General features: G+C 36.2%; 1 protein-coding gene across 1 annotated transcript; it reads left to right on the top strand.

Annotated features, from left to right (window-relative positions):
* Positions 1–8,175: 8,175 nt before the first annotated feature.
* On the top strand, positions 8,176–11,338 carry LOC113297453 (heavy metal-associated isoprenylated plant protein 30-like). The gene is made up of 3 exons (XM_026545923.1): positions 8,176–8,560; positions 9,910–9,985; positions 10,674–11,338. Exons 1-3 carry the CDS (start codon positions 8,396–8,398, stop codon positions 10,988–10,990), a joined length of 558 nt encoding a protein of 185 aa, XP_026401708.1. The 5' UTR covers positions 8,176–8,395; the 3' UTR covers positions 10,991–11,338.
* The last annotated feature ends 6,103 nt before the right edge of the window (positions 11,339–17,441 follow it).

Raw genomic sequence — 17,441 nt, 5'->3', positions numbered from 1 at the left:
TCCGGTTGTGGAGTGGGTGGAGATATTTATTATCGTTTCAAATAGGCTAGTCTAATTTAGGTGGCCATAATGGCTAGGCAGATTGGCATGGCCTTAGCCTTTGCCTTTGCCTTTGCCTTTGCCTTTGTACATATTTTACTTTTTAGTGAATTTTAATAGACCGACCTTAAAAAAAAGAAAAGAAATAGGCATGCTTTTTCATATGTACGTCATGGTACGAGGGCACAACATATGTACTTGGATCCCCTCACGGGTAGGCCACTATTTGGACAGACTCTTTGTTCTTTGTGTGGTTAGTTTTGTGTGTGGAAGAATGACTAGAACCCATCATGGTTATGACTAGGTAAGTTACTAAAGCAGTCCAGCATATGTACTATATGTATCTCTAGCTAGATATGGATGCCCTTATGAGTTTCCTGAATTTTATTTTCTGATATATCTTGATGATGAAGCTGATTAATATAGAACACGAAATTGGGATAAAAAAATTAATTGGGATAGAGGAAAAAGACAAAAACTGAATCCAAATATCAAATCAGGATCACCCCTTATCTAAGTATTTTTTTTAAATCCTAATCTATCCCTCACTAATCAGGTTTTATGGTTAATAATAATTAGTAAAAATCTTAAGTATTTGTTAAATGATTAGTGTGTATTTGTATTTGTATTTGTATTTGGGTGAATGAGATGAGAGTAGAAAGATGGAAAAAAAATTGAGAGGGAACTTTTTTTGGTGAAAGTGGAGGATGATTGTGAAGAGAGAATTGCTACTTAGAGGTTGAAAATTTAATTTTTTTCTTTGAATCCACCATTGTTGCAGCTGAAATAGCTCGGTGCCGGCATTGTATTCAACCGAAAAAACCATGCCGGCACTTGTTGGAAATTTTCATAAATATTTTCCCCTATCTGGGGGTGTCTCGTTACAAATTTTCTGGTTTTGATCTTCAAAACCTAATTTTTTTGGTCTTAATCAGTCCACTTCCGGCACAGTCAGTTAATTCTCGAGCATGCCGGTATCTATGCCGGCATAGTATGTTGCTTAAATTTCTATGCCGACACATGATAAAAAGTATTCAGGAAACTTCAAATTTTTTTCACTTGACTACCAGCATTGATAGATTTCTATAGAGCATGCCGGCATTCAGTTCCGACATTGAATGTTAGTTACCAAGTATGACGGCACCATTTTTCGGCATGGTCTTCATCAATTCCGGCATGATATTCATCACTTCCGGCGATGTAATTTTTTTTTATTTCCGACATGGTCTTCATCTATGCCGGCATGGTCTTCATCACTACCGGCATGGTCTTCATCTGTGCCGGCATTAGTCTTCATCACTTCCAGCATGTCTTCATCACTTCCGGCATGGTCTTCATCACTTCCGGCATGGTCTTCATCAATAACGGCATGGTATTCATCATCCGGCATGGTCCTCATCGCTTCCGAATGATAAAAAAAAAATCGTTTTCAAGGGAGTGGGAAATGGGGAAAATTTAAAAGGGAAGAGAATTTGAAAGGGAGTGGGAAAAATTTAGAGTTTGAAAGGGAGTGGGGAAAACTCTAATTTGAAAGGGAGTGGGATAAATGGGGGATATGATTTTGTTTTTTGATTTTAAGTTTTTTGATTTTTATTTTGAGCAAAAGGTATTTTAGTATTTTCATAACAAAAAATCACCCCTTAGCACACACCATGGGTTGGGGGAAGTAATCTATATCCCCCAATTAATTTTTTTATCCCCAATTTCGCGTTCTTAATATACTCCGCTTAAAAAATAAAATAAAATGTAACTACCACTTTTTCATTTTAGCGTTAAGTGTTTTCGTTAGAAGTTAGAACATGCATCAAAAATATCCTTAGCATCTATAGGAAATATAGAACACCAAGCTAAACCTTTTCAGAAATAGCTGCAAAGGTTATTGCAAAACTTAACCTAGCTGTCCATGTAGAGTATATGATGTTTATTGTTTAATAACTAAGATAATGATGAATGGATGATCACTAGATACTGAATTGTTTTACAGAGCGATTAGCGGACATATTAAATAATTTCATGTGTAAAAAATAATTAATCCATCTTCGACCCATTTTGTTTTTGATCGGACTGGTAAAGAATGGTGTAGATGATTTTAATCACGGTTTCCATATATCACCAACAAGCGATTTACTACTTGCTAGAACGGAAAATGGGTCACTTGTCCAAATAATTTTAAAACATGGTTCAAATGGACAAGTAAAATTATTATGGGTGAAATGGACACCAAAAAAAATAACAAGGATGAAACTGGATTCATCCTGACTTAAACTTAAAAAATAGCAAGGATGAAACTGGATGCATCATGATTGAAATTGAAAATAAGAAAAAGTATTTGAAAATGGGTAGGATGAAATTGTTTACATCATGACTATTTTTACATTTTTGTCCATTTAAACAGTATCAAAATCTAAATGTCCTTTTCACCCAGGAATTGTTGATTTTGGTCTTTTTAACCAATTTTGTGTTGCTAGAAAGGCATCTACTTAATCAACATTAGCAAGCGATTTTGTTGCTTTGAGACAAGAATCCATATTTTCTTGATGTTATTTCTTTTCTTTTTCCGGGGGTCAGGTCATATGCCTCTTCTCTTTTGTTTTTTGCTTCTTTTGATTAAAAATTATCCTCTAGTTTCGCCTAAGAAAAAAAAACATTAGCAAGGAGAAGCAAGTGTACTGCAACAACCTAATACTGAAGCTATTAGCATTGTGTCGATTAGGGAGAATAAAGATTTTCCGGTTTCCCTTTTTGATGGTGATAAAAAAATCAGCTAGCAAAGATATTGTGAACACCATTAGTTTGGTATCACAACCAATTGGTTAGAATGACATAATAGTAAACAGATTAAAATAAAAACAATATTCATAAGCAAAATGTAAAGTGCAGAAATGTAAAAGGACATTAACACAGGTGATTTACGTGGTTCGGCATTGCCTACATCCACGGGTAATGATAGTGTGAGTTTTATTAAGTATTACAAAGGTGATGAAGCTCCATCAGAGATGGAGTTTTGTGAGAAAACTAGAGAAGGAAGGTTGCCGGTCCGATCCCCCTTTCTAACCTAATAATGTTTCTTTATATAGGGTGAGTGGTTACAAGTATTTTACTAAACTATCCTTAGCTTAGTTTCTAAGCAGACTCAGAACTGATTCCGTGTTCGTGGTTGTATCATTGCGTCCAACTTCGGCTTGTAATCTACGTCCATGTGTCAAGTTATTTTTTGTTGTATACAATTTGCCCATTTTCTTGAGGGTTGTTGGTGAACAATCCTTGAGAAAAATCACTTCCACCTTGTTTGTCATTGCATCGGTTGTTGTTTCCATCAAATGCCTTGTGTCGAGAAGTTTTTGTGCATTCTCTTGAACTATTGTCTCCATTACTCGGACTGCAGCCCCTACGTAATTCTTATGGCCCATGGAACCTGCAGGGATTAACACCGTCGCCGTCCTTGAACCTTCGTCGACTTCGCATCGTCGTCGGCCATGCCCCTTCGTGACATGGTTTAGCATCGTCGTCGGCCATGCCCCTTTCTGACATGGCTTTGCATTCTTTTTGGAAGAATTTTGGTGAAGAATATACTACGACAAAGTATTAATACTTTCCCTTATTCTTTACCGAAATTCAGAAACGTTCCTGCAAACCAGAATGTACCTTACCTTTTCGTATTGGTACAAGTGTTCTCCGTGGATTGTTTGGCCCTTGTTGGCTTCAAGTTGGAAGTATTTTTCAGCACCTATCAGTAGCAGCTTTAGGTATGCCAGAAATTTAGAAGAACATATCATAGTTCAATGGCATCTTCGCAGCATCTTTGAGCCGGACCACGCTGTGGTTATATGGGATATGCTTCTCGTACTTGGTTGTGTGCTCGTCCATTGTATACTTTAAGTTGAAAGAACTCTGTAGCACCGATTGAGCCTCAACAACATATACATCACAGCGTCAGCAACTTTTACTTCACAACACCAGATTTTATGAGATCATTGTTAGAGTATGCAAATATTATATGGAAAGATTTAGTATTCAGGGTTATATTTAGTATTTGATATTTTTAGTATGGATTGATTTACAAATATTAATCTTGCATACCAAGTTATGGTATCGCTATATATACCCTATGGGTTATCAGTGTAAATCATCTCATTCAATAATAGAATTATCTTTTATCTTTATATCTCGTAGTTCTGATTTGGTATCAGCGGGTTCGATCCGAACCTGTTGCCCGCCTCGTTTTCTTTTCTAACCGGCGGCGGTAGCCTCCAATGCTACCGTCCGCCGGATCTTTCTTCCGCTGCAATATGATTAGTTTTTCCTTATTCGGTTTTTATTTTTAGGTTTTTCATCCATATTTGCCAAATCCTTAATCCAACCCCTTAATTCAAGTTTTCAGATTTTGTTGAAGATGTTCGGAACACCACCTCTCTTTTTCCAGAAATTTTATTATTTACCTGATGGTACTGATACCTCTGTTAATTCTTTTAAAGATTATGGATCCAGTTATCATTAGTTCTTCTAATCAATTATCTATTTTCTCTACGGCAGCGCGATTCTTCGTCAACTTTTCTAATCCCTATTTTCTTGGGTATTTTTCTTTTCTCTTCTTAAGGATGGTTCTTGTATGCTCCATCAACGGTTCTATGAATTTCGCTGCTTTAGCGGTTCTCCTAATCGATATTCTCTTTAATGGCGACGCACTTCTTCTTATACTTCTCAGGCGTTTATTGACACCGCAGTTCATCAACAACTTTCAAGGCCAATCTCAAGCGATTTTTCAATCCCCATGAGATTGAGGGAGGGTGTTAGAGTATGCAACTATTATATGGAAAGATTTAGTATTTAGGGTTATATTTAGTATTTGATATTTTTAGTATGGATTGATTTACAAGTATTAATCTTGCATACCAAGTTATGATATCGCTATATATATCCTATGGGTTATCAATGTAAATCATCTCATTCAATAATAGAATTATCTTTTATCTTTATATCTCGTAGTTCCGATTATCATAGAGCCCGTTTTGGGGTCATCTATGGTAGTTGCAACTTCGGGAACGGGATCATCTTTTCTTGGTCAATCGGTATGCTAGTGTCAGCATCTCTTATTTATCCTTAATAAGGAGTAATAAGAAGTATGCTCCATTCTGAGTCACCTATCGTGCATCGATTGATGCTTGTTCGTCTGCGGGCAAAGTTGAATTCACTTTTTCTAGTTGGTTGAAAAGCTTCTTGTTGTTTGCGGCAATGACAGCTATACGTATGTCCGATGCAGTTATTCATTGTTATTGTCTCACGGTGCCCCATTTTCCTAGCAACTTCGTATATGCCATACCAAGACCCCATACCAAGACCGCTTATATCAGCGGCACAACTCATATACCACAGCATCAGGTTGTGAGCCTTTCTTTGAATAGAATCATCGGCAGCGTGTGAAATAGAAGCCTCATGAAAATGAAATGAAAGGGCCCGTTCGAGACTTAGTAGAGGCATCATCAGGCAGTTTTATGTCTCGTCTTCCTTTGACCGGACACTCGATCAGTGCGTGGATATGAGCCTTTCTTTCTTATCCCGATCTGAAAATTGTGCTTCGTGGACGCATCTGTCGATGAATTCATGTTGCTGGAGTGCCTTCGTCGTCAGTGTAACAGCGGAATGAAACTATCATTGGGCTGGAGAAAACGAAGGTATACCATCGTATCCGGGAGATCTGAGATACCATCGTCATCGGGATCTGCCTCACTGGGTTATTTTGTACTTTGGCAGGTAGTTGCTATTCCCTGCGAATTGGGAAACTCGTGAAGATAGTAGGGGTCTCGGAAAATTAAATGGTATTAGTCCGGAAATCAAACAGAACTAGCTGGACAAGTCTTGAATCAGAACTTCAAAGTTAAAATGAAAACGCTATGCGTGGGTTTTTAAAACTCAATACAGAAGCTCCATAGAAAGCTTAAAATTTGACTAGATTTAGAATTGGTTTACTGGACTATTTTTGCAATTAAAGATGCAAATACTTGCAAAAGTTTGTATCAGGCTATAATAAGTTATGTAATGAAAGCTTCAGTGTATCGCAATTTTAAATAAACGTTTTCAGTGTAATGGGAAATAATGTGGATCCATGGTATGACTTATGAGTGATAAACATTATTAAATAAATGCTTATAATATGGTTGTTCTTGCCCCTGTACTGTGAGAGTTTATAAATCCATCGTTGCAGAGGAAAGATAAGTGTTTGAACCTGTCATCCCGTTGGCTAATTTCGGGCCAGGAAATTACCAAACGGTGGGAGTTTGAGAATCTTCCGGAGACGTGGTGTAAAACGGAATGTTTTGCAAACACCCGTTCCGCTGAGCTGCCAAAGGCATGTCATGTTGGATATCTCTTTCTTATGGAAATCTTTCCCCTAGTCATACACTCATAAACGCTTATGAGGGAGTCCGGAGAGATTGCAAGCAAGTGCTTTACACAGTATGATGATTTGAGACCGGTGGTGCTTGCTCCGGTTCTCCATTGTATGCATTAATATCCAAAAATGTATGCAATTTGTGAGAATGGATGCATTCAGAATGTAAGAAATGAGTTGTGTTTAGAAAATGTATGCAGTGTTATTATAGAAGTGTACGCATTATTTATAAAATCGTATATAATGTGTTGATTTGTACAAAATGTATACAACTTATAAACGCTTGAGAAATGTATTGAGTTTGTAAAATTTATGCAATTTATAAGAATGTGTGAAATGTTCTGAGTTCGCAAAATGTATTTAATTTATAAAAATGGATGAAATGTTTTCATGAAAATGTACAATCATGAGTTTAGATTTGCAAACTCTTTCGTTCTGTGTGTGATGTATGTATATGCCCCTTTTGGTTTCCGAAGCTGTTTGTCGAAGGATGAAACTGGATACATCCTGTGTAAATTAAAAATAAGAAAAAATATTTGAAAATGGGCACGATGAAACTGGTTACATCCTGCCTATTTTTACATTTTTGTCCATTTAAACAATATCAAAATCTAACTGTCCATTTCACCCAGAAATTATTGATTTTGGTCTTTTTAACCAATTTTGTGTTTGTAAGACTACAGGTCCCTTGTGCATTGAACTGAACTTTTGTACGAATAAGTCCGTAGCAGTTCTATCAAGATGGTATCCACATGTGACATTGGGTAGTTGGTGGGGTTAAAAGAAGTACTGCCCCTTGTTGAACTGGTTTATGTTGCGGAGGTAGTCATCTTCGCTTGATCTGGAGGATTGGAGCCGTCATCGGAAATGGGCTGATCTATAACTTATTTGCAAACTTTTTGTTTATAGCGCCAAATTATGAACACCATTAGTTTGGTATCACAACCAATTGATTAGAATAACATAATAGTAGACAGATTAAAATAAAAACAACATTCATAAGCAAAATGTAAAGTGCAGAAATGTAAGAGGACATTAATACAGGTGAGTTATGTGGTTCGGCATTGCCTACATCCACAGATAATGATAGTGTGAGTTTTATTAAGTATTACAAAGGTGATGAAGCTCCATCATAGATGGAGTTTTGTGAGAAAAATAGAGAAGGAAGGTGGCCGGTCCGATCCCCTTTTCTAACCTAATAATGTTTCTTTATATAGGGTGAGTGGTTACAAGTATTTTACTAAACTATCCTTAGCTTAGTTTCTAAGCAGACTCAGAATTAATTCCGTGTGCGTAGTTGTATCATTGCGTCCAGCTTCGGTTTGTAATCTCCGTCCATGTGTCAAGTTATTTTTTCCGTGTATACAAATATTTAAGTTACAGAGAATATTAACTTTGCATCGAAACTCATCTTTCTTTCCAAAGCAAATACTGAGTCGGCCATGACTGGTGCTATTATATATATGAGATTCGCGTATTCCTCTGGAATGTCATCAGTCATGTTGGCTTGGCCCACATTTCCAGCGTTAATCCATATATATGTTTATAACCTAGCTAGCTAGGGTGGGTTTTGGATGCCATTCCCTCCCATTCTAAAGTGTGTTTCAATTATTTTAGTAACAAAATTATTCTTTAAAAGGTTAGACGACGTGTGAATGTAATATGATTACATAGAAAAAAGGTTGTCGACTCAACTTATGAGTACCTCTTATATTAGAGGAAGAAGAGGAAGACACATTTTAATGAGAGAGGGAGAGAGAAATCCAGAGAGATAGAGAGAGGGAAATGGAATATATGTTACAAGGAGATAACTAAGGAAGCTATTCCCCTACATCAAGAGAATATCTTCTGATCAGGATAGAGATTACTTGGGTTTGATTCATTCATGCATTATCTCTCTCTAAACTTAAGTTAACTTGCTGGGGTGGTTTTTGTGTGTTTAAATAGTATAGTAATTGTTCTTCTACAATGGCTATAATCACTTCACTCGTACAAATATTGGGTTCTTTGCTTAGGTCTTGTTTATTCATTCCTTACCAAAATTCTAACAACTACCACCCCCATCATCACTGCAACACAGCCCATCATCAGCTTCCCAACAATATGCCCAAGGGTAGACATCTCGCTTTGCAGGTTCGTTTTCATTTTCTCTCTTCCTTTTTTCCGAAGCATGATTTAAGGGTAGCTAGGCTAATACTTCCAATAAGCCTGTCTATACCATGTACTTTCTTACTACCATTTTTCGACTAAGAAGAATTTATTAAAGAAAAACAGAATGTACAGGGGAGAAGCTCTCTTATCAGTAGGAAGATTAAATCCCAATCTAATTAACATGATACTTTCAAAATTTACATTGATACTAGGCCTGAACAGGGCAGACCAAGAAAATAGAAGAGGTCTAGCATACTGACACACTTGTTCTACATGGTATGGATTAGGAACTGGCAACCCAAAAGTATAGGTTTGAAGGTTAATCAACCAATGCAGTTTTTACAGGGATTAATATTCGGGAACATCAAGCATTTTAAACTTAAGTTCTTTTTTGTTTTTAGAAGTTAATATGTTAAGAACTTGAATACTGAATACAAGCACCCTACCTCAGCATTTTACCAAAAATTTCTAATTGAAAAGAACATAATCGGTAGAAACATTACAAAAAATAGCAAAACTTAAACACCATAAAACAGTCATGGCTTAAGGGTATGAATGACCTTTTTCTCTAGACCTCAATTTCCCACCAAAAGCAATTTCATTTCCATCCTTCCAAATAATCCAACAAACCTTTTTATTGTTATCTCACTTTCTTCAAAGCATGTTTTATGTTATTTGTATAGGAAATAATCTAACCAACCCAATTCTGGACTATAAGTTGATGCTTATCTGATTGTTTATAGCTTAGCACCTCAATCCTAAGCAGGCCAATAATTCTGAAAGAGAAAATTAAAACATTTTTCGACCAATTTTCTTTTACCTGTAATCCACTAGCCCGTTGTATAAGTAAAGCGTAGCTGGGGTATATACATTTTTCCTGTTGATTAATCAAATGCTGGCATTAATTCCTCTTAGTTTTAATCTCGTCCTCTAATTGGAATATACAAAAGTAATGAGACAGGAATTAAGGACGGTGTATGTATATGATTAGGTGTGAGATATTTTGACATTAACTAATGGAGTCTAAAGCTCTTTTTTCATGAATCTTGTTTCCTTTCTTAGTACTTAAACCGTGAGGATTGAATTAGTTAGGGCAATAGGTAAACAACTTATGGAAATGATGATTAGTTCAGAAAGACCAAGTTTTTATATAACAAAAGGTATAACAAAAGAAAGATAAAAGAGAATAAGAAGAAGAGAAATGGAGAAAACCGTGTTTGCTTTTCCTTAAAAACAGCATCACTATGAGTATTAACTTTTTCCTTTTTCCAAATTCCCTTTATCTTTTCTTTTCTCATCAATCACATGTTTAATTAATAATTGTGTTGTAGACAGTGGAGCTTCAAGTCAGGATGTGCTGCACAGGTTGTGAAAGGGTTGTCAGAAAATCTATTCTCAAGCTCAGAGGTAATTTCATTAGATTATAGAATGCAATAACTTATAGTAATACATAGGCTCGAACTGACCCGGCAAAATTCAAAATCATCCGGACAGGATTACGTGTGTGTATATATATTTCCGTCTCTAAAAGACGGGCAGGTTTGTGTGTATATATATCTCCGTCTCTAAAAAATTTACACACAAACCTGCCTATCTTTTAGAGACGGAGGGAGTACATATTAATTAGGTAATTTTTAAAATCATGATGTTATAGTATATATTAAATATATTAATCACGTAAATACATAAAATAAACTTCATATTATGCTGTTAGGTTAACCCACCTGTAGAAAAGTTAACTATATTATAGTATCTGTAACACACTAGATTATCCAATTAGCGGAATAGGGTATAGATATCCACATGCGCATCGTGTCGGTGTCCTGCACATATTGATGCCCGAAACGCATATGACACGGACAAGACACCAATACTGGCGTGTCGGTGTTTCACATAGTCCAACGATGTTTGGATACGTATTAACATGTATCTCTATATGGAGTTGGGTTTTCGGGGCATTTACATATATGAAAAGAAAAAAGAAAAAAAATACTCGTATACTAGTTGGAACCAAAACGGAAATACACTTTTTTTGTGAAATTATTATTATACTACATCGAGTTATTTAAATATAGTTTCATGATACACTATTCAGGTATTGATTCAATAGAAGTGGACTTAGAAATGGAGAAGGTGACGGTAATGGGTTACGTGGATCCACACAAAGTACTAAAAGCAGTGAGGAGAAGTGGTAAAAGGGCCGAGTTCTGGGCAGATAAGCCGTTGTATTTTACAACCACCAACAACTACTTCAAAGATATGACAAATGACTACAAAGAGAGTTATAACTACTGGAGACATGGTTATAATGTTGGTGAAAGACATGGAAGTCTTAATGCAACAACCAGAGGTGATGATAAAGTCAGTAATTTCTTCAATGATGATAATGTTAACGCCTGTTGTCTCATGTAAGCGGAACCTTGATCTTATATCAAAACGATGTTGTTGTGCATGCAATTAGCAAGTTCTTAGTGATTTGATTAGGGAACAGGTCCGGGCCAGGTTATATCTAGGTCACGGTTAATGCATCTGTTTTCTTTGATAAGTGTGCACCACACATGTACTAATCATGTGGGCATCTTATATATAGTTATGCGTTGTAGTGTTGATTTGCATATGCATCTAAAGATCCCATAAGGCTAGTATGTAAGGAGGGAATCCATAATATACTCTATAATTTATGTAACTTAACTAAGATAGCCTTTGAGTACCTCCGAAACACAATGACATGTCCTATAAATAAAGACCTTTAACCTGCAAGATAAGGATCGACTCTCTCTTGGTCTCAACTATTTTGATTCCTTTGATCTTTGCTACGAACAAGCAGAGTACACATGCCTTGTACGTCAAACACTGAGCTTTAGTCTAAATCTATTGGTGTTCTTTATTCTTCCAAATCAGATCCGTACATTATTTCCAGTCCAATAATCTTGAAATCATTAGACCGTCAAAACTCAAACAATTGATTTTAATCTGGTGAAAAAATAGATGAGATCTTCATTTTCAGTTTTTTAAGCTTTTAGGTCGATAGAACGGAGAAGTGGATAAAGGGGAAAGAAAAAAATCAAAACATTGAATAGACTCGGGAATCTATCCCGCGACCTATTTTGGTGGTAACAGACAATCCAACGAAAGTGATTAGTTTCTGATTTCTAAAGGCGGGTATCCAATGGCTTCTTCTTTTTCCTACACACGATAATCTAAATCGGCGGTTGTTATTCCATGCGCGGACATTAAAATTGGACGGTGAGCGAAAAGAAAAGCTTATCAAAGTTTGATTTTCTTGTTGTCCTTAAAGGTGGAGATAATATCACTAAGTTCTTACATTATTATACTTTTTGTTATGTTATCTAGTTTATCTTGCACTTAATCTTGTGTTCCTAGTTGTAGATGCTAGAAATAATATACAACACCCAAGTACAAATATTTAGTATAATGATCTAGGTGCATAAGAAGCAGAAAGAAAGCTTGATCCTTATTAAGAAAAAACCTTATTAAGAAAAAACACCTTGGGATTCTTACAAAAAGGCATAAGACCTTTGTTGCTAGGAATCAAGGGACAAACCTTCTTGATCATATACATCTCTAGAAATATAGAAGTTAAGCTAACCCAATGAAAATGCGATGGTACCCAAATATACCACAATCTTTTTGTTTTCAACCTATAAGTCCTCTTAACGAGAGTGATCGTCTATGGACAAAGTCGAGATGATGCAACAAATCGGTATTCACACTTTGTGTGATTGTCTATGGATACGAGATCGAGACAATACGACTACCAAAGTGTGATACTTGATAATAGGTTCAGACTTAACCAAACTCTATAGGATCACTATCAAGTATATCGGAGTTAACGTTTGTGTAATTTACTTTAAATTATATAAACAAATATAATTGCGGAAAAAAAGATTTTGTTAACGAGGAAAACTGCAAGTGCAGAAAAACCCCGGGACCTAGTCCGGAATTGAATACTATCAGAATTAAGCCGTTATACAAAATCTAAACCAACTTCGTATAGTTGAGACCAAGCAACTAACTCTAATTCGCTTAGTTTCCTCAGTATCCCTGCGCTCTTGACTTCGATGAGTGCACGCACTGGTACAATTCCTTTGGATCGTATTCCAAACAGTAAAGCAACAATAAATCTGCTTGGTAAAAACTTTTTTGATTCTTTCAAGATAAAGATATCTCAAGTCATATGCAAAGGCTCTTCCGTTTAATCTAATAAACTCTTTTGCTTGGTTAGATCAATCTATCCAATAACTACCAAAGTAGTTAAGTTTAGATTCGGACTCAATCAAAATAAATCTCAAAGAGATATATTGAGAATGCCAATCTCACGCAACTAATCGATCGAATAAATCTGATTCTAGTTGGATCCCAGCCGATCAAGGTTTGTGCACACACAAAGATATGAGAACTAAATAAGAAATCCTTTTCGTCTTCAAATATTCTTTAATCTTCAATAAAAACCTGCACTACACCATGCGAATATCTTGTGATCAATCACATACAGAACAGAGTCTGTTAACCATGGATTATCACAAGATGTCTTTAGATCTACAAATAGTTTTAAAGATACCGTCTATACTTCGATCTAGTTTGAGTGAATCTTATATCAGAAGAGAAGATTCTCAAGAATAAACAAACTAGGTGCAATCAAAGTTTCAATAACCGTTAGTCAATCAAATCAATCGAAAACTAATACACTGCAATTATCTAGTTTCCCACCAAAGGTACTCGTAGAGCTTCTTGATCCCATAAAAGTCTTTAAACGAGCGGTCGTAAGAGATTTCACCTAATTAGGATACTTTCCTCCCCGATGAGACGGCTCCACCAGAAACAACAAGAATGAAGTTTTCCTGGGTCTTAGGATAGTTTTCTAGAAATGCAAACTTAGGTATTTATAGACCAAGGATGTTTGTGAAAAAGCGGGGGTCTAACAACCACACCCAATATTTCGTTTAGGCAATCTGTATGGACAAACTCCAATATAATTTCCAAGAAAATCAAATAGACAGCCAGTCTCAATCAATGAAAATATATCCAAGACTTATATCTTTGTTTCTCAATGTAATCAGCAAATCAAACAGATAGAATCCGTGAGCCTGTTTATTATGAGAAACAACTTGAATGGTACCAAAGACCAATGTTCAAGTGTCAATCAAATTATTTCAACAACCAAAGGTTGGATTATCTAATTGATTAAATTACGCACAAACTGTGATATTTCAATTATATAGAAAATATAATGCGGAAAAGAAATAACACAAACACCAGAAATTTTGTTAACGAGGAAACCGCAAATGCAGAAAAACCCCGGGACCTAGTCCAGATTTAAACACCACACTGTATTAAGCCGCTACAGGCACTAGCCTACTGCAAGTTAACTTTGGACTGGAATGTAATCGATCCCTAACCAATCTCACACTGATTAAGGTACAGTCGCGTTCCTTACGCCTATGAATCCCAGCAGGGTTCTACACACTTGATTCCCTTAGCTGATCTCACCCATAACTAAGAGTTGCTACGACCCAACTAAGAATATAAGATGAACTTGGTTAAAGCTAAATCTTACCAGCACATATTTTGAGAAATATGTAAGCGAGTTAAACTCAGCTCGGAATATCAAATGTGTATAATTGAAGTCTATATAGCTATACGACTTTTGTCTCAAATAGGAGATAAAGTAGAAATAGACTTTTGAGTGATAGATGTGTAATACCCCGATATTCGACAGTGGTTGGCCGAATGGAATATAAGTAATGATTTGTCCCTTCCTGACACCGAGGCCTTTTAAGCACAGTTGGCTCCAGAGTTGGCAGAAAACTCTGCAGTTAAGCGTGCTCGGGCGGGAGTCGAAAATGCGGGGGTCTAACAACCTCACCCAATATTTCGATTAGCAATCTGTATGGACTAACTCTAATATACTTTTAAGAGAATCAACTAGACAGTCAGACTCAATCTTAATAAAAAGTATATCAAGGAGTTAGTATCTATATCTCTTGACTTAAATCTTACTCAAGCAATCTGCGAGTCTCGATTAAATACAATAGAGATAAACTTGGATGGTACCAAATACCAATATCCAAGGATCAATCAATATCCAATCAACAACCAAAGGTTGGATTTCACTATTGATCGATACGACGCACAACCTGTGATATTTCAATTATATAACAAAATATAATGCGAAATAGAAATAACACAGACACTGGAAATTTTGTTAACAAGCAAACCGCAAATGCAGAAAAACCTCGGGACCTAGTCCAGATTGAACAAAGATATGAGAACTAAATAAGAAATCCTTTTCATCTTCAAATATTCTTTAATCTTCAATAAAAACCTGCACTATACCACGCGAATCTCTTGTGATCAATCACACACAGAACAAAGTCTGTTAACAATGGATTATCACAAGATGTCTTTAGATCTACAAACAGTTTTAAAGATACTGTCGATACTTCGATCTAGTTTGAGTGAATATTATATCAGAAGAGAATATTCTCAAGAATAAACAAACTAGGTGCAATCAAAGTTTCAATAACCGTTAGTCAATCAAATCAATCGAAAACTAATAACACTGCAATTATCTAGTTCCCCACCAAAGGTACTCGTAGAGCTTCTTGATCCCACAAAAGTCTTTAAACGAGCGGTCGTAAGAGATTTCACCTAATTAGGATACTTTCCTCCCCGATGAGACGGCTCCACCAAAAACAACAAGAATGAAGTTTTCCTGGGTCTTAGGATAGTTTTCTAGAAATGCAAACTTAGGTATTTATAGACCAAGGATGTTTGTGAAAAAGCGGGGGTCTAACAACCACACCCAATATTTCGTTTAGGCAATCTGTATGGACAAACTCCAATATAATTTCCAAGAAAATCAAATAGACAGCCAGTCTCAATCAATGAAAATATATCCAAGACTTATACCTTTGTTTCTCAATGTAATCAGCAAATCAAACAGATAGAATCCGTGAGCCTGTTTATTATGAGAAACAACTTGAGTGGTACCAAAGACCAATGTTCAAGTGTCAATCAAATTATTTCAACAACCAAAGGTTGGATTATCTAATTGATTGAACTACTCACAACCTGTGATATTTCAATTATATAGAAAATATAATGCGGAAAAGAAATAACACAAACACCAGAAATTTTGTTAACGAGGAAACCGCAAATGCACAAAAACCCCGGGACCTAGTCCAGATTTAAACAGCACAATGTATTAAGCCGCTACAGGCACTATCCAACTGCAAGTTAACTTTGGACTGGAATGTAATTGAGCCCTAACCAATCTCACACTGATTAAGGTACAGTCGCGTTCCTTACGCCTATGAATCCCAGCAGCACTCTACACACTTGATTCCCTTAGCTGATCTCACCCATAACTAAGAGTTGCTACGACCCAACTAAGAATATAAGATGAACTTGGTTAAAGCGAAAGCTTACCAACACATATTTTGAGAAATATGTAAGCGAGTTAAACTCATCTCGGAATATCAAATGTGTATAATTAAAGTCTATATAGCTATACGACTTTTGTCTCAAATAGGAGATAAAGTAGAAATAGACTTTTGAGTGATAGATGTGTAATACCCCGATATTCGGCAGTGGTTGGCCGAATGGAATATAAGTAATGATTTGTCCTTTCCTAACACCGAGGCCTTTTAAGCACAGTTGGCTCCAGAGTTGGCAGAAAACTCTGCAGTTAAGAGTGCTCGGGCGGGAGTCGAAAATGCGGGGGTCTAACAACCTCACCCAATATTTCGATTAGCAATATGTATGGACTAACTCTAATTTACTTTTAACAGAATCAACTAGACAGTCAGAATCAATCTTAATAAAAGTATATCAAGGAGTTAGTATCTCTATCTCTTGACTTAAATCTTACTCAAGCAATCTGCGAGTCTCGATTAAATACAAGAGAGATAAACTTGGATGGTACCAAATACCAATATCCAAGGATCAATCAATATCCAATCAACAACAAAAGGTTGGATTTCACTATTGATCGATACAACGCACAACCTGTGATATTTCAATTATATAACAAAATATAATGCGGAATAGAAATAACACAGACACCAGAAATTTTGTTAACGAGGAAACTGCAAATGCAGAAAAACCACGGGACCTAGTCCAGATTGAACACCACACTGTATTAAGCCGCTACCTACACTAGCCTACTACAAACTAACTTCGGTCTGGACTGTAGTTGAACCCTAATCAATCTCACACCTATTCAAGGTACAATTGTGCTCCTTACGTCTCTGATCCTAGCAGGATACTACGCACTTGATTCCCTTAGCTGATCTCACCCATAACCAAGAGTTGCTACGACCCAAAGTCGAAGACTTTAATAAACAAATTTGTATCACACATAAAAGTCTACAAGGATAGATAAATCTGTCTTCCACAGATAAACCTAAAAGTTTTATTCTGTCTTTTGATAAAAATCAAGGTGAACAAGAACCAATTGATAAACCTGACTTATATTCCCTAAGAACAGCTTATTATTATCAATCACCTCACAATAATCTATATCGTATGGTAGCGAAACCAGATATTATGGAATCAAAAACGATGAGACGAAGATGTTTGTGATTTCTTTTTATCTTCCACTATCGGAGATATAATCTCAAGTCAATTATTCAGTTGAACTCGTACGATAGAAAATGGAAAGATCAGATCGCTCAACTACAAGAGAAGTAGTTTCGTCTGGCTTCACAATCCCAATGAAGTCTTTCAGTCGTTAATCGGCAGGGTCTCGAGAAGAAACCTACGATTAAAGGAGAATCGACTCTAGCAAACCAACTAGTATCACACAGAAGGTGCGGGGATTAGTTTTGCACAGTTTCTA

This window comes from Papaver somniferum, chromosome 7 (assembly GCF_003573695.1).
Source record: "Papaver somniferum cultivar HN1 chromosome 7, ASM357369v1, whole genome shotgun sequence".
NCBI classification, from domain to species: domain Eukaryota; kingdom Viridiplantae; phylum Streptophyta; class Magnoliopsida; order Ranunculales; family Papaveraceae; genus Papaver; species Papaver somniferum.
Note: the sequence above shows the minus strand (reverse complement) of the source record. Positions and strands in the feature narration are given on the sequence as shown.